Raw genomic sequence first — 24,191 nt, 5'->3', positions numbered from 1 at the left:
CAAACATTACCATATTGTATAATAAATGGTACATGCAAAAATCGATACCATCTCTCCCCGATACATGTGTAGCAGTATCAGGAAGAAACACAAACACTGCTATTAGTGTTCCCATAGAACGTTTTTGGAGCAGAGGTGGAATAGGAGGTATTAATTTGTACCTTGTGGGCTCAGATCTGAGTGTAGTATAATCTTAGGTAGAAAGAATGTGGATGGATTGGATCCTGGCCAGTCACATAGTCTTCTTTTTTGTGTATCATAACAGGTTAGTCTGTACTAGTGAAAGTGTCAACAGTAAATCTCATCCAGGTTCATCAACTGGGACTGATAAAACAATGTCAAAAGCTAATGTGTCCTTCTGGATACAAAAAGAAGGTAACAGACCTGATTTACTCTGTGGAAGGGCCGCTGACTACACTGTTGGGAAGGGACATTTCCTGATTCTTGTATGGTCCACGCTTGTTTTGGGAGGTAGGTGATTGTTTTTACATCTCATATTTCCTCTGACCTCTGAACCTTTCTGCAGAAAGTGATCACAATTATAACAAAAGAAGAAAACCAGTGAAATTATAAAATGTGAGTGAATGATATCAATCTTGTTTAATTTATCTATAAGTCTGATCTCTGCTATGCTCCTTCATTCATTCATGACATTTGCTGAGCATAGCACTGTGGAGAATATGAAAGTTCTTAGCCTCAAGGAGACTTTTTGTGAGGGAGACAGGCAGACACATAATTGCAATGCAGTGTCATTATTATAACTGTAAATGTATAGTCCAGAATCTCTGGTAACAAAGGAGAGGGAGAGCTTTATACTGCCTGGCTTCCTTCTTGCCTGCCAGGCCTAACTTGACCTAAATATCTGGGATCGGGGGAGGGCAAATAGAACCCAGATACATGGTTTACAATTTGCTTACTTAACATCATCACTTTTGTTCATTCTACTATGACTTTTGATGTGCTTTTTCTTTAGGGAAGATGTACCATTCCACCCCCTGGGGGGAATTAGGAAAAGTTTCACCTATAAGTTCTCTTACACAATGAGAAAGTATTCAATAGGCATGAGGAATGATATTCATGCAGATAAAATAACATATTAAAAACACAGATGCTTTATTCCATAATTAAACACTAGTGATTAGAGAACATTTTCTAGTTCCCTTAAAATTTTTTTCTTTTGGGCAAAATGTCAGCTGGTTTAAAATGCTTTCTGGAACAAAAGTGAAAGTTTTAGTTGCTCAGTCGCGTCCAACTCTTTGCCACCCCATGGTCTGTCTGTCCATGGAATTCTCCAGGCAAGAATACTAGAGTGGGTTGCCATTCCCTTCTCTAGGAGATCTTCCCATCTCAGGGGTTGAACCCAGGTCTCCTGCATTTCAGGCATATTCTTTACCAGGGAAACCTGGTACAAAGACTACAAAGAAGCAACAAAGCAAACACCCATGAAGAACGTCAATTTTACTCCCATTAGGGAGTGAAATTGCTTTCTCTTGGATCTTTAAAAAGCTTATCATCAACCTTGGTCCCTTTTGGTACAATAAAGTGCTGCTGACCATGAATCTTACTAGCTTTAGATCTTTTATGGTTACATAGAGACAGGTGCTCCAAGCAGTAAAGGGCATTGCAGAAATTGCTTGAGAAACATTTCTTTGGCTAACCTTATACATAAGTATTCAAAAAATATTTACTGATTTGTCATGACCTGTAGGTGAAAGGCAAGAAATACAGACTCTGAGATGCCAATGAGTCTCACCTTAGGCGTAAGTTAACTGGATTGTAGTCTATATATTGCCTCTGGAAGTGATGAGCTGAATAATCTTAGAGTAGGAAGTTTTATGGAGAAGGCAATGGCACCCCACTCCAGTACTCTTGCCTGGAAAATCCCATGGATGGAGGAGCCTGGTGGACTGCAGTCCATGGGGTCGCTGAGGGTCGGACATGACTGAGCGACCTCACTTTCACTTTTCACTTCCATGCATTGGAGAGGGAAATGGCAACCCACTCTAGTGTTTTTGCCTGGAGAATCCCAGGGACAGGGGAGCCTGGTGGGTTGCCGTCTATGGGGTTGCACAGAGCCGGACATGACTGAAGTGACTTAGCTTAGAAAGTTTTAGGGGCTTCCCAGGTAGTGCTGGAGACATGGGTTTGATCCTTGGGTTGGGAAGATCCCCTGGAGGAGAGCATGGCAACCTACTCCAGTATTCTTGCCTGGAGAATCCCATGGATGGAAGAGCCTGGTGGGATACAGTCCATGGGATTGCACAGAGTTGGACACAACTGAAATGACTTAGCATGCATGCATGGAGGGAGTTTTAAGGCAAGAAGATTCATATAGACAGGATAGTTAGTATCTTTTAACACTTAATTGGTAAAGGAAGTTTTCCCTATGATTAGGTTTCATTTAAAAGTATTTCTGGTGTTTAAGAAAACTACAGAATATATGTTACCATAGCTTAGGATGAGTAGTGATTAACATGTAGTAAGACATTGCAAGCTGGCAAAGTAGGAGGACGTGTGTTCATCATCTCCTGCGATAACTCCAAAATTAAAACTCACTGCTGAACAACCATTGGCAGGAGAATGTTGGATCCCACCAAAAAAAGATACCCCATGTCCAAGGGCAAAGGAGAAGCCCAAGCAAAATGGTAGGAGGGGTAAAATCGCACTTAGAATCAAACTCCGTGCCTTCCAGAGATGCTTGGAGGCTCAAAGAAAATGTTCTGCGTACCAGGATATGCAACAGAGACTGAGCCAGACCTGCCTTTGAGTGTTTGAGTGTCTCATGTGGAGGTATGGGTCAGCAGTGGCCTGCCGCAGGGGCAGGAGTTCTGGGTGCAGCAGACCTGGGTATGGCATAAACCCTCTTGGAGGAGGTCGCCATTAACCCACCATAGAGTCGCCAGAACTTACAAAGGTCTGGGGAAACAGACTCTTGGAGGGCACAAACAAAACCTTGTATGCAACAGGACCCAGGAGAAAGGAGCAGTAACCCCACAAGAGACCCAGACTTGTCCGTGAGTGTCCAGGAGTCTTTGGCAGAGGCTTGGGTCAGTGGTGGCCTGCTGCAGGGTCAGGGGCACTGAGTGCAGCATTGTGTGCATGGGACCTTTTGAAGGAGGTCCCCATTATCTTCATTCCCTCCACCATAGTTTGGCCTCAGGTCAAACAACAGGGAGGGAACACAGCCCCGCCCATCAACAAAAGATTGGATTAAAGATTTATGGAGCATGGCCCCACTCAACAGAACAGACCCAGTTTCTACCTCAGTCTCTGCCATCAAGAAGCTTCCATAAGTCTCTTATCCTTATCCAAGAGGGCAGACAGAATGAAAACTATAATCACAGATAACTAATCAAGCTGATCACATGGACCACAGCCTTGTCTAAGTCAATGAAACTATGAGCCGTGTAGGGCCATCCAAGACAGATGGGTCATGATGGAGAGTTCTGACAAAATGTGGTCCACTGGAGAAGGAAAGGGCAAACCAATATTCTTGCCTTGAGAACCCCATGAACAGTATCAAAAGGCAAAAAGATAGGACACTGAAAGATGAACTCCCCAGGTTGGTAGGTGCCCAATATGCTACTGGATATCAATGGAGAAATAACTCCAGAAAGATTGAAGAGATGGAGCCAAAGCAAAAACAACACCCAGTTGTGGGTGTGACTGGTGATGGAAGTAAAGTCCAATGCTGTAAAGAGCAATATTACATCGGAACCTGGAATGTTAGGTCCATGAACCAAGGCAAATTGGAAGTGGTCAAATAGGAGATGGCAAGAGTGAATATCGACATTTTAGGAATCAGTGAACTAAAATGGACTGGAATGGGTGAATTTAACTCAGATGACCATTCTATCTACTACTGTGTGCAAGAATCCCTTAGAAGAAATGGAGTAGCCATCATAGTCAACAGGAGTCCGAAATGCAGTACTTGGATGCAGTCTCAAAAACGATAGAATGATCTCTTTGTTTCCAAGGCAAACCATTAAGTATCACAGTAATCCAAGTCTATACCTCAACTAGGAATGTTGAAGAAGCTGAAGTTGAATGGTACTATGAAGACCTACAAGACCTTCTAGAACTAACACCCCCAAAAGATGTCCTTTTCATTATAGGGGACTGGAATGCAAAAGTAGGAAGTCAGGAGATGCCTTGGAGTAACAGGCAAATTTGGCCTTGGAGTATAAAATGAAGTAGGTCAAAGGCTAATACAATTTTGCCAAGAGAACGCAATGGTCATAGCAATCAGATTAATTATATTCTTTGCAGCCAAAGATGGAGAAGCTCTGTACATTCAGCAAAAACAAGACCAGGAGCTGACTGTGGCTCAGATTGTGAACTCTTTATTGCCAAAGAAAGAAAAAGAGAGGGGGGGGGTAGGGGGAGGGAGGGAGGGAGGGAAGAAAGGAAAGAAAGAAAGAAAAAGAGTGAAGTTGCTCAATTGTGTCCAACTCTCTGCTACCCCATGGACTGTAGCCTACCAGGCTTCTCCATCCATGGGATTTTCAAGGCAAAAGTACTGGAGTGGGTTGCCATTTCCTTCTCCAGGGGATCTTCCTGACCCTGAGATTGAACCCAGGTCTCCTGCATTGCAGGCAGATGCTTTGCCATCTAAGCCACCAGGGAAGCCCAATTCAGACTTAAATTGAAGAAAGTAGGGAAAACCACTAGACCTTTCAGGTATGACTTCAGTCAGTTTCCTTATGATTATACAGTGGAAGTGAGAAATAGATTTAAGGGATAAGATCTGATAGAGTGCCTGAAGAACTATGGACGGGGGTTTGTGATATTGTACAGGAGGCAGTGATCAAGACCATCCCTGAGAAAACCAGATATGCAAAAAGGGAAAATGGTTGTCTGAGGAGGCCTTATAAATAGCTGAGAAAAGAAGCAAAGCAAAAGGTAAAGGAGAAAAGGAGAGATCTACCCATTTGAATACAGAGTTCAAAGAATAGCAAGGAGAGATAAGAAAGCCTTTTTAGTGATCAATGCGAAGAAATAGAGGAAAACAACAGAATGGGAAAGACTAGAGATTTCTTCAAGAAAATTAGAGATACCAAGGGAACATATCCTGCACAGATGGGCACAATAAAGGACAGAAATGGTATGGACCTAACAGAGACAGAAGATATTAAGAAGAGGTGGCAAGAATACACAGAATAACTGCACAAAAAAGATCTTCATGACCCAGATAACCACAATGGTGTGATCACTCACCTTGAGCCAGACATCCTTGAATGTGAAGTCAAGTGGGCCTTAGAAAGCATCACTACGAACAAAGCTAGTGGAGGTGATGGAATTTCAGTTGAGCTGTTTCAAATCCTAAAAGATGATGGTGTGAAAGTGCTGCACTCAGTATGCCAGCAAATTTGGTAAACTCAGCAGTGGCCACAGGACTGGAAAAGGTCAGTTTTCATTCCAATGCCAAAGAAAGGCAATGCCAAAGAATGCTCAAACTACTGCACAATTGTGCTCATCTCACATGCTAGGAAAGTAATGCTCAAAAAATTCTCCAAGCCAGTCTTCAACAATACGTGAACCTTGAACTCCCACATGTTCAAGCTGGTTTTAGAAAAGGCAGAGGAACCAGAGATCAAATTGTCAACATCTGCTAGCTAAGTCGCTTCAGTCGTATCCGACTCTGTGACCCCAGAGACAGCAGCCCACTAGTCTCCCCAGTCCCTGGGATTCTCCAGGCAAGAACACTGGAGTGGGTTGCCATTTCCTTCTCCAATGCATGAAAGTGAAAAGTGAAAGTGAAGTCACTCAGTTGTGTCCGACCCTCAGCGACCCCATGGACTGCAGCCTTCCAGGCTCCTCTGTCCATGGGATTTTCCAGGCAAGAGTACTGGAGTGGGGTGCCATTGCCTGGACCATAGAAAAAGCAAGAGAGTTCCAGAAAAACAACTACTTCTGCTTTATTGACTGTGCCAAATCCTTTGAGTGTGTGGATCACTACAAACTGTGGAAAATTCTTAAAGAGATGGGCATACCAGACCATATTACCTGCATCATGAGAAATCTGTATGCAGGTCAACAAGAAAAAGCTAGAACTGGACATGGAACAACAGACTGTTTCCAAATAGGAAAAGGGGTACATCAAGGCTGTATATTGTCACCCTGCTTATTTAACTTATATGCAGAGTACATCGTGCAAAATGCCAGGCTGGATGAAGTACAAGCTGGAATCAAGATTGCCAGGAGAAATATCAATAACCTCAGATACACGGATGGCACCACCTTTATGGCAGAAAGCAAAGAAGAACTAAAGAGCCTCTTGATGAAAGTGAAACAGGAGAGTGAAATAGTTGGCTTAAAGCTTAACATTCAGAAAACTAAGATCATGGCATCCGGTCTTATCACTTCATGGCAGATAGAAGGGGAAACAATGGAAACAGTGACAGACTTTATTTTTTTTGGCTCCAAAATCACTGCAGATGGTTTCTGCAGCCATGAAATTAAAAGACACTTGCTCCTTGGAAGAAAAGCTATGACCAACCTAGACAGCATATTCAAAAGCAGAGACATTACTTTGCCAACAAAGGTCTATCTAGTCAAGGGTATGGTTTTTCCAGTAGTCATGTATGAATGTGAGAGTTGGACCATAAAGAAGGCTGAGTGTGGAAGATTTGATGCTTTTGAACTGTGGTGTTGGAGAAGACTCTTGAGAGTCCCTTGAACTGCAAGGAGATCCAACCAGTCAACCCTAAAGGAAATCAGTCCTGAATATTCATTGAAAGGACTGATGTTGAAGCTGAAACTCCAATACTTTGGCCACCTGAGGCAAACAGCTGACTCATTGAAAAAGTTCCTAATGCTGGGAAAGATTGCAGGCAGGAGGAAAAGGGGATGACAGAGGATGAGATTTTTGGATGGCATCACCAGCTTGATGGACATGAGTTTGAGCAAGCTCCTGGAGATGGTGATGGACAGGGAAGCCTGGCGTGCTGTAGTCCATGGGGTCGCAAAGAGTCTTATACAATGAGTGACAAAATGAGTGAACGGATACTTTGAGGACAGGAAATTTCATTTTCATAATTTCTCTTCATCAGATCCAGAAGCAAGATACCCAGACAGTGCCACTGGGTTGGCAAATGGGAGGTTGTTGTAACTTCAAAATTTTCCAAATTCACATGAGTGCTATATCATTATGTGTGTCTTATACTAAAAGATAGGGTTATATAACAGTTTTCAGTTATTTCTTCATAATGTATGACATTCAAAGGAAGTTTAAAAATCAAATACCTAAAGAGAGATAATAATAAATTGTTTTTAAATTATACCTTATGTCCAAGTAACACATACTTTTTTTTTTTTTTTAGGACTTCTGAGGGCATTTTTAAAGAATTCTGAAGTCATTGTCTTGTCGATTCTTTCTCTATTTGGATTTTTGATAGGACAACTAGCCTACAATTTTGTTGAGGTAACTTACATACGATAAACTGGAGGATAGACTAAAGATTAAAGACCAAAAACAAGGTCAACTCCTGTCCCCATTCCTGAATGAATGGATTTTTTTTTTAATGTGAACAGCTACTGAGAAACGTTTATCTGGTATTAAAATTTTTGAAAATGAAAAACCATCCAAGAAAGGAAACATGAATTAGAGAGGCTTAAAATAGTACTTTGAAAGTGAGTAAATCTAATTGCCTTCTTGGGTTCTTCACCATCTGCCTTTGGTCCTTGCCCCTGTTTTCTTTCCCTGTACATAGAGCGGGACTCTCTCACGTTATTGTCTTCCACACCTGCAGGGACTCTAGTTACAAAAGGCTCAGTTACTGTCGTGGTGAATTATGATTACTCTTTTCTAACTGCCAGGTTAAGTGCAAAACATGCATCCTACAAAATATTACTTAGATCCAAGAAAAACTTTGTTAATTTATTGACACAATTTTAAATGTATAGCAGCAGAGTAATGAATAACAATTTGAATCCATTCATTTTTTATTTAAACAGAAATGGAGACAGTGCTTGTATCTGTTAAGGACTGTAAAGTTCAGTTCAGTTCAGTTGCTCAGTCGTGTCTGACTCTTTGCAACCCCATGGACTGTAGCATGCCAGGCTTCCCTGTCTATCACCAACTCCCAGAGCTTGCTCATACTCATGTCCATCAAGTTGGTGATGCCATCCAACCATCTCATCCTCTGTCGTCCCCTTCTCCTCCCACCTTCAATCTTTCCCAGCATCAGGGCCTTTTCCAGTGAGTCAGTGCTTCACATCAGGTGGCCAAAGTATTGGAGTTTCAGCTTCAACATCAGTCCTTCCAATGAATATTCAGGACTGATTTCCTTTAGGGTTGACTGGTTGGATCTCCTTGCAGTCCATGGGACTCTCAAGAGTCTTCTCCAACACCACAGTTCAAAAGCATCAAATCTTCCACACTCAGCCTTCTTTATGGTCCAACTCTCACATCCATACATGACTACTGGAAAAACCATAGTCTTGACTAGACAGACCTTTGTTGGCAAAGTAATGTCTCTGCTTTTGAATATGCTGTCCAGGTTGGTCATAACTTTTTGTCCAAAGAGTATGTGTCTTTTAATTTCATGGCTGCAGTCATCATCTGCAGGGATTTTGGAGCCCCAAAAAATAAAGTCTGTCACTGTTTCCATTGTTTCCTCATCTATTCGGCATGAAGTGATGGGACCAGATGCCATGATCTTTGTTTTTTGAATGTTGAGTTTTAAGCCAGCTCTTTAACTCTCCTGTTTTGCTTTCAAGAGGCTTTTCAGTTCTTCACTTTTTGCCATAAAGGTCGTGTCATCTGTGTATCTGAGGTTCTTGATATTTCTCCTAGCAATCTTGATTCCAGCTTGTACTTCATCCAGCCTGGCATTTTGCATGATGTACTCTGCATATAAGTTAAATAAGCAGGGTGACAATATACGGCCTTGACATACTCCTTTCCCAATTTGGAACTAATCGGTTGTTCCATGTCCAGTTCTAGCCAGACATGAAACAATGGATTAGTTGTTCCATGCTTCTTGGACATGCTTCTTGTCCTGCATACAGGTTTCTGAGGAGATAGGTAAGGTGGTCTGGTGTTCCCATTTCTTTAAGAATTTTCCACAGTTTGTTGTCATCCACACAGTCAAAGGCTTTGACATAGTCAATAAAGGCAGAAGTAGATGTTTTTCTGGAATTCTGTTGCTTTTTTGATGATCCAATGGATGTTGGCAATTTGATCTCTGGTTCCTGTACCTTTTCTAAATCCAGCTTGAACATCTTAAAGTTCACAGTTCATAGCACTATTGAAGCCTGGCTTGGAGAATTGAGAATTTTGAGCATGTAGGATTGTAAAACCCTCTTGTTATTCTTTGAAACACCACCACTACAACTAGCATCTTTTGAGTGTTAACTATGTGCCAGACTGCCTTTTAAGTTCTTTGGTTTTTTAATTTTAATAATTTATTAACTTACTGTGCATCCTAAGTCACTTCATCGTGTCTCTTTGCAACCCTGTGGTCCATAGCCCATCAGGCTCCTCTGTCTATTTGATTCTGCAGGCAAGAAAACTGGAGTGAGTTGCCATGCCCTCCTCCCAGGGTTCAAACCCGCATTTCTTTCTTTCTTTTTTTAAAATATAAATTTATTTATTTTAATTGGGGTTTAATTACTTTACAATATTGTATTGGTTTTGCCATACATCAACATGAATCCGCCATGGGTGTACATGTGTTCCCCATCCTGAACCCCCCTCCCACTTCCCTCCCCATACCATCCCTCTGGGTCATCCCAGTGCACCAGCCCCAAGCATCCTGTATCCTTCATCGAACCTGGACTGGCAATTCATTTCATATATGATATTATACATGTTTCAGTGCCATTCTCCCAAATCATTCTACCCTCTCCTTCTCCCACAGAGTCCAACAGACTGTTCTATACATCTGTGTCTCTTTTGCTGTCTCACATACTAGGTTATTGTTACCATCTTTCTAAATTCCATATATATGCATTAGTATACTGTATTGGTGTTTTTCTTTCTGTCTTACTTCACTCTGTATAATCGGCTCCAGTTTCATCCACCTCATTAACACTGATTCAAATGTATTCTTTTTAATGGCTGCATAATACTCCATTGTATATATGTACTACAGCTTTCTTATCCATTCGTCTGCTGATGGACATCTAGGTTGCTTCCATGTCCTGGCTATTATAAACAGTGCTGCAATGAACATTGGGGTACACGTGTCTCTTTCAATTCTGGTTTCCTCGGTGTGTATGCCCAGCAGTGGGATTGCTGGGTCATAAGGCAGTTCTATTCCCAGTTTTTTAAGGAATCTTCACACTGTTCTCCATAGTGGCTGTACTAGTTTGCATTCCCACCAACAGTGTAAGAGGGTTCCCTTTTCTCCACACCCTCTCCTGCATTTATTGCTTGTAGACTTTTGGATAGCAGCCATTCTGACTGGCGTGAAATGGTACCTCATTGTGCAAACCCACATTTCTTAACATGTCCTTCCTGGCAGGCAGATCCTTTACCAATAGTCCCACCAGTGAAACTTATTAACTCTTGAGTTAATTAATTTCTCCTCAGAGCAATCCAATGAAAGTAGGTACTCTGTTCCCATTTTACTGATGAGGAAACTGAGCCACAGAGATGTTAAGTGGTGAAGATTAAACTGTTAACTGTGCCAAAGACTTTTTAGGATATGTTTACTCTACTTCAGTCATTGTTGTTGTGTTTTCTATTCATCTGTATATAGCCTTCATGATTTATATCCTATATATACAATCTATACTATTATCCATGTATTATTTTTATTGCTTAATTCACTGAAATATTTTAAAATCCTAAGCAAATGTCTGTGAAATCACAAGTACCCATGCAAAGGTCTTTCTCCCACTCTTACACAAATGAAAATAATTACCTAAAGTCAAATTAAAAAGTACCACCTAAAATCACCTCAGGGGTAACCAATGGTGAAGTACCATTTTTGAAAACACTGATTAGTTACCACAGGCGATGTTTATGTAGCCTAAAGTCCATATTTCTGGTGAATAGAGGACCATGCATTTATCTCATGTGGATGGTTAGATCACGAAATCTACCACAAGACTCCTAGGACTGGCATTGTAGATTATCTCTCATTAGTTGCAAATTGGAATATTGTAAAATTCATATTGATTGGCAGATCAGCAACCTAATTTCTAATACTTCAAAATGGTAACAAAGTAATTTTTTGTTTGCCTTTGTTTATTTAGATGCACCAAGTCGTCTACCCTCTTCTAAGAACACCAAGTTTTTCACTTTATTGTTATTTTTCACCTTTAATTATATTTATGGCTGCTTTGGATGTGGACTTCTATATACTCAAGAACATGTTTTGGCAGGTAAGAACACATTTTAAGACAAAGTATGGTCTATTATTCCTTATTCATGTTGACAGAGAATCTGTCTAGCGAGATTAATAATTCACCAATCTCACATTAATATTTCACCAATCTCACATTTTTAGTTGACTCTTTTTGCTGTGCAGAATCACTAATTAAAGAGAGTTGAGGGGAGGGAGAAGGAATAAATATTTGCTGATCTGTAACTAAGATTAGTTACTGTGACTAAGGCACTGAGTTAATATCATCTCCATTTCACATATAAGCCGACTATAGTTCAGAAGTCACAAGACTGACCAATGGCAGATCCTGGGTCCAAACTCACCTCTGACTGCCACTCAGCTGTGTCTGTAGATTTGTCCATTTTCACTGCTATGTTTGTTTTATTTATGCCTTCCTCTTTTTTTGTTAATCATGCTTGCCAGATTATTTTTCTTTTCAAACTATTTTATTTTCTTTGATTTTATTCTGTACTTTTTCTAATATCTTGAGCTAGGTATTAGTTGATTGACTTTTAGCTTCTTTTATTGTTGTTATTTTGTGCATTTAAAGTTTGAAGTTTTCCACTAATAACTTTTTAGCTTCACTCCACATGTTTAAGTCTTTAGTGTTTTCACTCAGCAATAAAAAAGAAACAGAATATTGATAAGTAGAATATGGAAGAATTTCAGATGTATTATGCTAAGAGATGGAGAAGGCAATGGCACCCCACTCCTGTACTCTTGCCTGGAAAATCCCATGGCTGGAGAAGCCTGGTGGGCTGCAGTCCATGGGGTGGCTACGAGTTGGAGATGACTGAGCGACTTCACTTTCATGCATTGGAGAAGGAAATGGCAACCCACTCCAGTGTTCTTGCCTGGAGAATCCCAGGGACGGCGGAGCCTGTTGGGCTGTCAACTATGGGGTCACACAGAGTCAGACATGACTGAAGCGACTTAGCAGCAGCAGCATGATAAGAGAAAGAAACCAGGCTAGAAGGGTACCTATGGAATAATATAATTCCGTACATAGACCTTCATTCTAGCAAAGGCAAAAAAATGCTTTGGAAAACAGATCATTGGTTGCCAGGGAGCAGGATGAGGGAAGAAATAAAATGGCAGAATGAAGAAATTTTTGAGTTTGATGGATCTGTTTTGTTTTTTCATTGTGGTCATGTTTACCTGACTACATGCATTTGTCAAAACTCATATTAACTATACAGTCAGAGAGTGAATTTTACTGTATGTAAGTTAAAGGTAAATTTTTTAAAGCTCAAAAGAAATAGATTTGTGTTTATCTGTCACATGTGATTTTTTACTTTTAATTTATAATGCATTTTCTTTGCTTTTCCACATTCCTTTTCCCTTTCTCAGTCAATTGATTCAATTTTCTTTATTCTTTAAAAAATTTTTTTCTTCTTTTTTTTTTCCTTCTGCTGGTTTAAAAGTTTTACATTCTGTTGCTCTTTTTAAGGCAGGTATTGTTGATTGCCTGTCCCTTTCTTTCTCAATAATGGAGTGACTTACTGTATGCATAGTATGGTAGTGGGCTGAGTGTAAAATAGTGCTACATTTCCTGGCATCCCTGACAGGTGTGGTAGTGTCAGAAACCTATCGGGCAATGAAATGTATACACCAGTTTGCTAACTGTGGATTTTTCCAGAAAGCCTTTAATAAGGGGATCAAGTCAGCTGGCATGTAGTTTTTGTCCATTGTTGCCTGCCTGGAGACCTGTAGATCATCACTGTGGAAACAAGGAAATGCTTTGTATGGAAGCAAGAAAAATTTGCACTCCATCTTAGAACATTTTGATGTGGAAAACTATTAATCTTGAATAGCAACAAGAAAGACGGGTGCATTGGTCTTGTTATAGTCAAGTAGAATCATTTGGAAGGGATGGTTTCATTGAGGCAGGTAAACTAGAATACCTTTTAAAGTTATCTTCCTGAGTAATTGTATAAAATATATAGCAAGATCTGATTCTTACATGAGTAAATGCGGTCATGCCATACTTAGGCGTTAAATTTAATACTGTATTGTGAATTGGTTTCACAGGTCTTCTTAGCTGGATTAATTAGCTTTGCTACAACATTCATCTTAATTGGATATGTGGTTCTGAAATTCAATAAATATTCATGGGATTTGCAGTCTTGCCTCCTCTTTAGCATGGCCCTTGGCATTACAGATCCTATTTATTCTGTGAATTCACTGAAAACTATTGGTATGTTGGATTTATTTCTCTCTCTTATTTTGAAGATATGAGGATAAATTTCCTTTTGATAATATTCTTGAGTGAATTGTGCATCCAGCAGAGTAGCCATTCTGTGCTGTTTTTCTTGGAGATGGAGTATGCAAAGTCAATAAAGCAACCCAGGACCTGGGATAAATAATCTCAAATAATTTTTTTCAAGGAGAAAATGTTATCTTTCTAGAAGGTGATTAAAATTGGTATTATATTCCATTCCACTGAGTTCTAAGCCACAAGCTAGAGATTTGGCACTATATCTTTGCAGCACTTTTCTAAGTCCTGGGTTCTTCTTGTTAGAAAGGCCTTTATTTTAAAGCAGCTAACTTTGGGCAGGTGGGAGAGGGAGCTTATTTAGAAGAAATGAGGTGAAAGTATACTCTGGCAAATATGTTATATAATAAAAGCTTATTCCCAAGAGGGCTAGGGGTTCTGAACTACTTCTTGTATTATTTGGTAAAAGATAATTTCACTCTGAAATATCTGTTGTCATGTTTTATTAACACAGCAGTAAAAAAACATAACATGGTTAGATGCTGTTATTTCTGATTTTGACTCAGAAAAATTTATTAACCAATTTTAAGGTTTCAGTATTAGTTGAAATATATCACCTTATGATTAGGGTGGGACACCTACCTTCTGGCAGATGATATCCCCTTCTATACACATTTATACTTACAGTTGAGAAAACAGAGGTTTTGACACTTTTGCTGGTGATATTATAAATTGTCACCAGATATTTCTCAAAGAATCTGACCCTATCTTCTTTTTCTCTCTCATTTTTTCCTGTAGATGCAATATTTTTCTGTCTTTTCTCCATCTGTTTTTCTCTCTAAGACATTTGTATTTGCCACTTGTTTTATTTTCCTCATTATCTTCCTGCTCCCCTTTCTGCAATCTCTTCACTGAAAGAGGCTCTAATAAACTATATTTATTGCAGTTTCTATATTCAAAAATTTTTTCAAAAAGAGAGTAGAAAGTCTTCTATTTCTTTACAAGAAAACTATTAAAGGTATTTGACTCTTAGTTGATATTTTCTTTATTCCAGTTATACTCAGATGGTACATAGTTCTGGATTCAATGATGTCTTTACCTTTGTGTAAATTAGATAAGAATGATCCTCTATCTAATTGTTGTAATACATTATCTTTTTTAAGGAAAAAAATGTATTTTTTGCCATGTGCCTAAAATTGCCAGAATAATATACAAAACGGCAGTTCCTACAGTGTGAGTGTTTCTTCATTTGATGTGGTGCTCTGGAGCACTGTAAAACCTTCACAGTCTGAGTCTGAGGTGGACTGACTCACTGAAAAAAATAATGGATGTTCACATACAAGTTAAAAGGAACCTATTACCTATTTTAAAAGAACACAAAGGCTCAAACAGTTTTTACTTTAAAATGAATCTGAACTGGGAGCTTGTAAAGGGATAAAATACAAAGTTTTAGTATGATCTCAATGTAAGTAAAAGGAATTATATGCTTTGAAAAAGCCTTCAACATTCAAATGGTTTTATCTGGGTCATGGAATTACAGATGATTTTTTGTTTTATTATTTCCTTTTAAAAATTTTACAGTGAATTAATGAATATAAGTTAGTTTACATTAAGCCAATAAAAATGTGGGGAGTAATTCTTGTGGTATTTTACTATTAAAAATAACTATACATCAAATTCAAAACTTTATACAATAAACCTTATGCTCTATTTGCTCCTGGCTGACTTATTGAATTTGAGGGAAGAATTAAAGGATTTCTTGACCAGCTAAATCAAATGTGCCAATAATCTTCAAACCTGTTTAACCAGTATTTTGTGTCTTCTGTCATAGTCAAAATTAATAGCAAGTAGTAATTATACTTTACCTTGCCTTTTATTTTCTTTGCTTTCTAAAGAAAGGAAGAAAATTAAAACTGGCTACAATATGAGGCACAAAGAAAAGATATAAACAGCCCAAATATTGATCCATAATCAGGCACTGAGTTATCAGAAATTCTGTATTATCCTGGTATCTATCCTATCTTTCAGAGGGTTTTTGTAAAGATAGATAGAATCTTTATAATCTGATATTTCATATACTCAGATCAAACACTGGAAAGCAGAGATCTGCTGTCTTTTCAACTATGCATAGTATCTTAGAAATAGTAATAATGAGAACCCTCAGCTATATATTTTTTAATTATTTTGTGTTTCAAAATTTCAAAGGGGAAAAAATAGAATCTTCATCAGATCATTTCTGCTTGCATTAAAAAAGTATCATTTAATGTGATCAATTTGGATTTTAGTGCAATGAAAAGTATTAAATAGCTGCTTTTAAAAAACCATGTAGTTGTAAATTCTTTCTATATCATTTTGTATTTACATTAGGCTGCATAATGCACCACTGTGTGTCATATGTTCTTAAATTTGAGTGTATGCTTTTAAGTAAAAGAAGTCCAGGGCTGGCCTGCAATTCCATGAAATCATTGAGGACACTGGATTCCTCTATATAACTCCTGTAGTTAAGATGGAGTAACAGGATCAGGTCTGTGAAGGATGGGTGCTGGAGAAGAGTTGGTTGATGACATGTTGTAAGTTGACCAAGATGAAAAGGGAACATATTTCCTAAGGACAGAAAAGACTCTGAGATATATGAGAGGATAATGATGACAAAAGACTAGTTAATATATGCTGAGTGTTGACTATGTGACAGTTACCATACTTAGTATTATATACTTGGTTCATTTTTGTGCTCACAATAGCACTTTTTGGTTAGTACTATGGAAGGCAGAATAGCTTAGTGTTTTGGCTAGTAGATGGGGAAGTTATAACCCCACCTCTGCCCCTTACCAACTACATGCATGTGTGCTAAATCGCTTCAGTCATGTCCGACTCTGTAATCCTATGGACTGCAGCCTGCCCGGCTCCTCTGCCCATGGGATTCTCCAGGCAAAAGTACTGGAGTGGGTTGCTATGCCCTCTTCCAGGGGATCTTCCCTACCCAGGGATCAAACCCAAGTCTCTTGGGTCCCCTGCATTGGCAGGAAGGTTCTTTACCACTGGTGTCACCTGGGAAGCCCCTACCGACTCTATGATCTTGGGCAAATATCCTAACCTATATTTACCTCAGTTTTCTCATCAGTAAATGAGGGTAATAACAGTTTATACCTCATGAAGTTGTTAATGAGTAATCAATGAGATTATGTAAATCTTAAAGAATTGCTATTCTTATTGAAATACTTCAATAGATAACTGAGGTTCTCCACAGTCTTAATTTAACAAAGATTCAGAATTGGACTTGAATTTAAAATCTCCACTGTTAATGCCATCATTGTTGATTTAGTTTCATGTAAACAACATCATATGTCTTTTAATTAGTATTATTTGAAATGTGTCTTTAACACTTAACTTCAATTTAATTTGTATCTTTATTAAAGTTTTAGAGTTAAATGATATATTAGTAAATTTGCCAATTTACTACTTATTCAGTTCAGTCGCTCAGTTGGGTCTGATTCTTTGTGACCCCATGGACTGCAGCACACCAGGATGCTCTGTCCATCACCAACTCCTGGAGCTTGCTCAGACTCATGTCCATCAAGACAGTGATGCCATCCAACCATCTCATCCTCTGTCGCCGTTCTCCTCCCGCCTTCAATCTTTCCCAGCATTTGGGCCTTTTTCAATGAGTCAGTGCTTTGCATCAGGTGGCCAATGTATTGGAGTTTCAACTTCATCATCAGTCCTTCCAATGAATAATCAGGACTTATTTCCTTTGGATTGACTGGTTTGATCTCCTTGCAGTCCAAGGGACTCTCAAGAGTCTTCTCCAACACCATAGTTCAAAAGCATCAATTCTTCGGCACTCAGCTTTCTTTATGGTCCAGCTCTCACATCCATACATGACTACTGGAAAAACCATAGCTTTGATTAGACAGACCTTTGTTGGCAAAGTAATGTCTGTGCTTTTTAATATGCTGTCTAGGTTGGTCATAGCTTTTCTTCTAAGGAGCAAGGGTCTTTTAATTTCATGGCTGCAGTCACCATCTTCAGTGATTTTGGAGCCCAGGAAAATAAAGTCTGTCATTGTTTCCATTGTTTCCCCATCTATTTCCTATGAAGTGATGGGACCGGATGCCATGATCTTCATTTTTTGAATGTTGAGTGATTTCATTAATATTTGCTATATAAATAAATATCTTTGTTAAATTAAAAAATATGGAGTAACAGGGACTAGACTTACCTTTCTGCCTGAGCCAACTAAAAAGCCAGACAAAATATATGAAAATGAAAAATAGTTCTCAGATAATGGACATCAGGCCATGCAGGACAGTAATACTCAAGAAAGGGAAAAAGAAATATGTTCTTGATTGCCCTTTCCATAGCTTATTACCTGGAGAGAGTTTCTAGGTCTTTGTGCGGGGAAAGGTAACCTAGGTGGAGCTTGGTAGTTTCTTTGAGTTGAGGAGACCTAGAGTTGGGAGTCCAGGAAGGCCAAAGCAGTTAAAGTTCATGGGGCAAATTGCTTCAGGAATGACAGCTGTACTGAAGAAGGAATTTTGAGAGCTACCCACTTGAGTCTTTGAGTGAGTGAGTGCTCATTAGTGCATGCATGTGAAGAAACTGCACAATGCTGGGAATGAAAACACTCAAAGGATGAAAGGGAAAAATCCCTTTCATGTTCACTACAGCCAAAGTAGAAAGCCATCAGAATTTGTAGGACATCAGGTCAAGGACTCAGAAGGTTATTGCTTGAGTAGCGGGGAAAATTAACCTTTGACTAAAGACCATCTCCATGGAAAAGAAATGCAAAAAAGCAAAATGGCTGTCTGGGGAGGCCTTACAAATAGCTGTGAAAAGAAGAGAAGTGAAAAGCAAAGGAGAAAAGGAAAGATATAAGCATCTGAATTCAGAGTTCCAAAGAATAGCAAGAAGAGATAAGAAAGCCTTCTTCATCAATCAGTGCAAAGAAATAGAGGAAAACAACAGAATGGGAAAGACTAGAGATCTCTTCAAGAAAATGAGAGATGCCAAGGGAACATTTCATGCAAAGATGGGCTCGATAAGGGACAGAAATGGTATGGACCTAACTGAAGCAGAAGATATTAAGAAGAGGTGGCAAGTATACACAGAAGAACTGTACAAAAAAGATCTTCACAACCCAGATAATCACGATGGTGTGATCATTCACCTAGAGCCAGACATCCTGGAATGTGAAGTCAAGTGGGCCTTAGAAAGCATCACTATGAACAAAGCTAGTAGAGGTGATGAAATTCCAGTTGAGCTATTTCAAATCCTGAAAGATGATGCTGTGAAAGTGCTGCACTCAACATGTCAGCAAATTTGGAAAACTCAGCAGTGGCCACAGGACTGGAAAAGGTCAGTTTTCATTCCAATCTGAAAGAAAGGCAATGCCAAAGAATGCTCAAATTACTGCACAATTGCTCTCATCTCACACACTAGTAAAGTAGTGCTCAGAATTCTCCAAGCCAGGCTTCAGCAATACGTGAACTGTGAACTTCCAGATGTTCAAGCTGGTTTTAGAAAAGACGGAGGAACCAGAGATCAAATTGCCAATATCTGCTGGATCATGGAAAAAGCAAGAGAGTTCCAGAAAAACATCTATTTCTGCTTTATTGACTGACTGCTTTATTGACTTTTATATTCTGAAGGAGATCAGCCCTGGGATTTCTTTGCAGGGAATGATGGTAAAGCTGAAACTCCTGTACTTTGGCCACCTCATGCGAAGAGCTGACTCATTGGAAAAGACTCTGATGCTGGGAGGGATTGAGGGCAGGGGGAAAAGGGGACGACAGAGGATGAGATGGCTGGACGGCATCACTGACTCAATGAACGTGAGTTTGAGTCAATTCCGGGAGTTGGTGATGGACAAGGAGGCCTGGCGTTAGCAATTCATGGTGTCGCAAAGAGTCCGACACGACTGGGTGACTGAACTGAACTGAACTGAAAGGCTGCTCTGGCCCTACCTAACAAATCTAAAAAACAAGCCTCAAAAGGATCAAATTGTTTCAAAGTAACAACTGCATTACAAAGCAAAGCTCAAGAATATGAGAATACAAAAACATATAGCACCTAATTAGGTAATACATACAGTTATGTTATCTTAATAAAAAATTGGAAGACATGCAAAGAAGCTGAAAAAATGGCCCATAAAGACTACATAAACAAGTAGAAATAGACCTAGCAATGCTGCAGATGGTAGACTCATTAGACAAATATATTAAGACACTTGTAACTATATTCCATTGTTTTAAAAAGTTAGAAAAAGATTGAGTATGGGGTAGAATTGCTCCTGTCAGCTTAAGAGAGCCAATTTTTAAATCAATAGGAATTTTGCAAGCCAGTCTTAAACTTTTGGTAGCTTTAAATTAGTTATGGTAGGAGTGTTTACATATGAAGTTGGCAAATGCTACAAATCAGTACAAATTGGGCCTTTTTTAATTTTGGAAAGCTGGTTTATCAGTACACCACTGGACATGGTAGATATAAAAGAGACCTAAATAACATTTCTAGAGATGAAACCCACAATGTCTGAGATGAAAAATACACTGGATGAAATTAACATCAGATTAGACACAGCATAAGAAAGGATTAGTGAACTTAAAGTTCAAAGCTCAGTCATGTCCGACTCTTTATGACCCCATTGTCTGTAGCCTGCCAGGCTCCTCTGTCCATGTGATTTTCCAGGCAGTATGGATTTTCCATACTGGAGTGGGTTTCCATTTAGTGAACTTAAAGAAATAGTAATAAAAACTATCCAAGATGGGCTTCCCAGGTGGCACTAGTGGTAAAGAACCTCCCTACCAATGCAGGATACAGAAGAAATGCAGGTTCAATCCTTGGGTCAAGAAGATTCTCCTGGAGGAGTGTATGGCAACTTACTCCACTATTCTTACCTGGAGAATCCCATGGACAGAGGAGCCTGGCAGGCTACAGTCCATAGGGTCACAAAGAGTCAGACATGACTGAGGCGATTTAGCATGTACAAGATGAAGCAGAGACAGAAGAAGGCTGAAAGAATAAGCAGAACGTTAGTGAGCTGTGGGGCAACTTCCATGCCTATATTAAGGCACAGATTCCTAAAAGAGAGGAGAGAAAAGAAAGCAACAAAAACTCAAAAATAATGGATGAAAAATTTCTAAATTTGATGAGAACTATAAAGCCACCGACTCAGGAAGCTCAGCAAACTCCAAGCCCAAGAAATACAATTGAAAACTATACCATGATACATAAAAATCAAACTCCTAAACACCAGTGTAAAGAGAAGCTTTCAAAGATAACCAGAGGGAAAAAGACACATTATATACAGAGACACAAAACTAATAATAATAACCAACTTCTCTTCAGAAACACTGCAAGCCAAAAGATGGTAGGTAACACTTAAAATCCTGAAAGAAAAATACTGCCAGCTTAAAATCCTCAGTGAAAATATCTTTTAAAAGTAAAGGAGAACTAAAGACTTAAATATAAAGGCTGAAAGACTTTATCACTAACAGACCTGTACTACAAAATTGTTAAAGAAGCCCTTGAGGCTGAAAGAAAATGGAACCAGATGGAAAATTTCATCTGCAAAAACGAATGGAAAGCACCATAATTTTAAACTGATGGGAAAATATGACTTTTTCTTACTTTTACTCTTTTTAAAAGATAATATTTAAAGCAAAAATGGTTGCTGTCTATTGTGGGGTTTATTTATCTGCTCCTCCCCTTTGTGTATGGCATCCATCATCAGTATTACAAGCTTACTGCTAAAGTTCCAGCTATCATTCCATATTTCAGGCAGGAAACAGAAGAACAAGGGATGGAAAGATGTTCCTTTCAGCCAAGTCACCTCTCCCTCCAAGGAGTTTCCCAAAAGTTCCACTCAGTGACTTCCAGTTATATCTCAGTGGCCACTCTTAGAAGCCCAGGAGTTGGGGAACAGTTGTCATTTAGCTGAGCACATTGCCACCCTGAGTAAAACCAGTCTTGTTACCAAGAACAGAGGATAGATACTAGATGGGCAGGCACCAATCACTGTCATCCTTCTTACAAGTTGTATAACAGTAGGCAGTTAATTTGATTATATTTTCTATTAAACTGTTGGTAAATGTAAATAAAATTTTATATTTAGTTTTTAAATACCAGCCTTATTGATATGTAACCCACACATCATAAAATTCACCCTTTTAAATTATAAAATTCAGTGGTCTTTAGTAGACTTACAGTTATGCAAGCATCGTCATTACTTAATTTTAGAACATTTTCTTTAACCTCAAAAGAAATCTCATGCCTGTTAGCAGTCATTCATTCTCATTCCCTCATCCCCCAAGTTCCTGGCAACCAGTATTCTGTTTTCTGTCTATGAGTCTGCATATTCTGGACATTTCATATAAATCAAACTATACAATATGTGATTTCTGTGTCTGGCTTCTTTCACTTTGTAATTTTTTAAAGGTTCATCTATGTTGTAACATGTATCAGTCAGTACTCCCTTCCATTTTGTGGCTGAGTAATGTTCCATTATAGGGATAGATCACCTATATTTATCTGTTTAGCAGCTGATTGACCTTGTGTTGTTCCCACTTTTTTCCTGTTATGAAAATGCTGCTATGACTGTCCATGTACAAATTTTTGTGTGGACATACATTTTTAGCTTTTTTGGGTATATGTCTAGGAGCAGAATTGCTAGGTCATATTTTATACTTATTTCTAAAATGTGGTTCTTTTGGAGTCTAATGATTGATATTTATTCAAGCTAAATGTAGTGACCTGAGAAGTGCTTTGTCTCATTTTGAAGTTCTAGCATGCTTTGAGGCAATGGACATTTCAAGATGTGCCATCACCATGTGCCTTTGCCATTGGAGATACAGAAGGCACAGTGGAGAAGTTAAAAAATGGTGATTGGGATTATCTTATAGATCCATCACAGTAATGACTGCCTTCTTTTTTTTTTTTCTAGCATATTCCTTCTCTTCTATTTTTGTATTTCCTGTGAAAGAGCATCATTTTCATGCACTGTACTAAATTATGTTTTATATTTCCATTTCCAGGCATTTCTAAGATGTATACTGATATCATTAGAGGAGAATCAATGGTCGTCTGTGGCTTCACATCCATTTTTTTTGCAATTTTTCAGAGAGGCATACTTCAGATGTCCAACTTTAGAGGTAAGAGCACTGTTTTTCTCTATTTCTTTTCTTTTTTTTTTTTATTTTTAAATTTTTGGCTACCCTCCATGGCGTGTGGGACCTCAGTTCCCTGACTGGGAACTGAACCCATGCCCCCTGCATTGTAAGGTGGAGTTTTAACTGCTGGATCACTAGGGAAGTCCCATCTGTGTATTTTCTAAAATCATTCTTATGTAGTCCATTTTAATTCATACCAAAATTAAAATATATTCAAGATGTCTTAACTTTGCTACTTCCCCTATTCTTTACTTATGGACCAATTAAAATAGTATATCAGGTAACAAGAAAATAATTGCCACTGTGTGTTGTCTTAGATGAGAGAGGAAAGTTGTTAAAGAAATGATTTTCTATCTCTCAACATGCACATGCATACACACATACAGTTGTGTCATCTAGCTCAGATTAATCTCTTTCCTAGACCAATCTGGATCTCAGTGAGTGAATGTTAAGAATTGATTCTCACATTGTTTACAACAGAAAAAAACAACACTGTAAAGCATTTATCTTACAATTAAAAAAAAAAAAGAAGTGGCTTGGTCCTGAGTTTGAGTCTGAGGGTGAAAGTAGTACTGCGGAGTCAGGTTCTAGAAGTGATAATGAGCAGAAGTCACAAATAGGCTGCAGCTTGGTGGGGATCCTGAGCATAGTGTGCTTGGCCCTGACATAGTTTGTAAAAAAAAAAAATTATATTTAAATATATTTTGGCTCATTATTCACTCATCAGCTGAGTTTTTCACATTTATCGGTTCAGTTCAGTCACTCAGTTGTGTCCACCTCTTTGCGACCCCACAGACTGCATCACACCAAGCTTCCCTGTCCATCACCAACTCACATTTATGCTCTTTGCCTAACTCCTGAGAGCATTTGAGTCTGCTGTCCCCAGATAAGCAAACCTCAAGCTGCAGGCTGTGGGGGAAATATATCCCCAGAATGCCTCTTTTGCCAGGCTTTCATGGGAAACTTCCATCTCTCAAAATCTCAAGAGCAAACTGACAGGCATTGGCCAAATGCCATTAATAAAAGAAAAAAAATTATTTCACCTTTCTTATTTCCTTTTTCTAGAGTTACATGTAATCATGGGCCTCACCTTGGATGTTTTGGGGAGCATAGCATGTGGATATTGGTGTGCAAGGATCATTCAGTTTATATTGACTGACCTGTTCAGCAATACACTGACCAATATAATTTTTTGCATCTCAATGGTATACATGACTTTCTACATTGGTAAGACAGAAATAGATACAAAAATTCCATCTTTGATGTGTATTTTATGTTTTAATTTTGCCTTGTTCTTGAATCCAGCTTCCTCCCAACAGCTTTTTTTTTTTTTTAATGTGGCTCCTTTGTGTGTCTTGTCATACTATTTTCTGCCACCTCTAGCTCTTTCCTGGACTGTCTTAACATCCCCTAAATTTCAACTCCATGTTCCTTCTCTTGCATTCCTCCTCTGTGTGGTTACTCTCTTATTCTTTT

The 24,191-nt window shown here is 38.8% G+C and overlaps 1 protein-coding gene across 1 annotated transcript in view; it reads left to right on the top strand.

The window, feature by feature from the left end:
• The first annotated feature begins 335 nt into the window (after nucleotides 1–335).
• SLC9C2 (solute carrier family 9 member C2 (putative)) overlaps nucleotides 336–24,191 on the top strand; it is a 101,872-nt gene continuing 78,016 nt past the window's right edge. The window contains exons 1-6 of the mRNA XM_068985782.1: nucleotides 336–471; nucleotides 7,323–7,423; nucleotides 11,206–11,334; nucleotides 13,368–13,533; nucleotides 22,581–22,697; nucleotides 23,781–23,942. Coding sequence (XP_068841883.1) covers nucleotides 336–471; nucleotides 7,323–7,423; nucleotides 11,206–11,334; nucleotides 13,368–13,533; nucleotides 22,581–22,697; nucleotides 23,781–23,942 — 811 coding nt within the window. The remainder of the gene's footprint in view (nucleotides 472–7,322; nucleotides 7,424–11,205; nucleotides 11,335–13,367; nucleotides 13,534–22,580; nucleotides 22,698–23,780; nucleotides 23,943–24,191) is intronic.

This window comes from Capricornis sumatraensis, chromosome 14 (assembly GCF_032405125.1).
Source record: "Capricornis sumatraensis isolate serow.1 chromosome 14, serow.2, whole genome shotgun sequence".
NCBI lineage: Eukaryota > Metazoa > Chordata > Mammalia > Artiodactyla > Bovidae > Capricornis > Capricornis sumatraensis.
The sequence above is the reverse complement of the archived record's forward strand: the minus strand, read 5'-3'. Positions and strand labels throughout refer to the sequence as shown.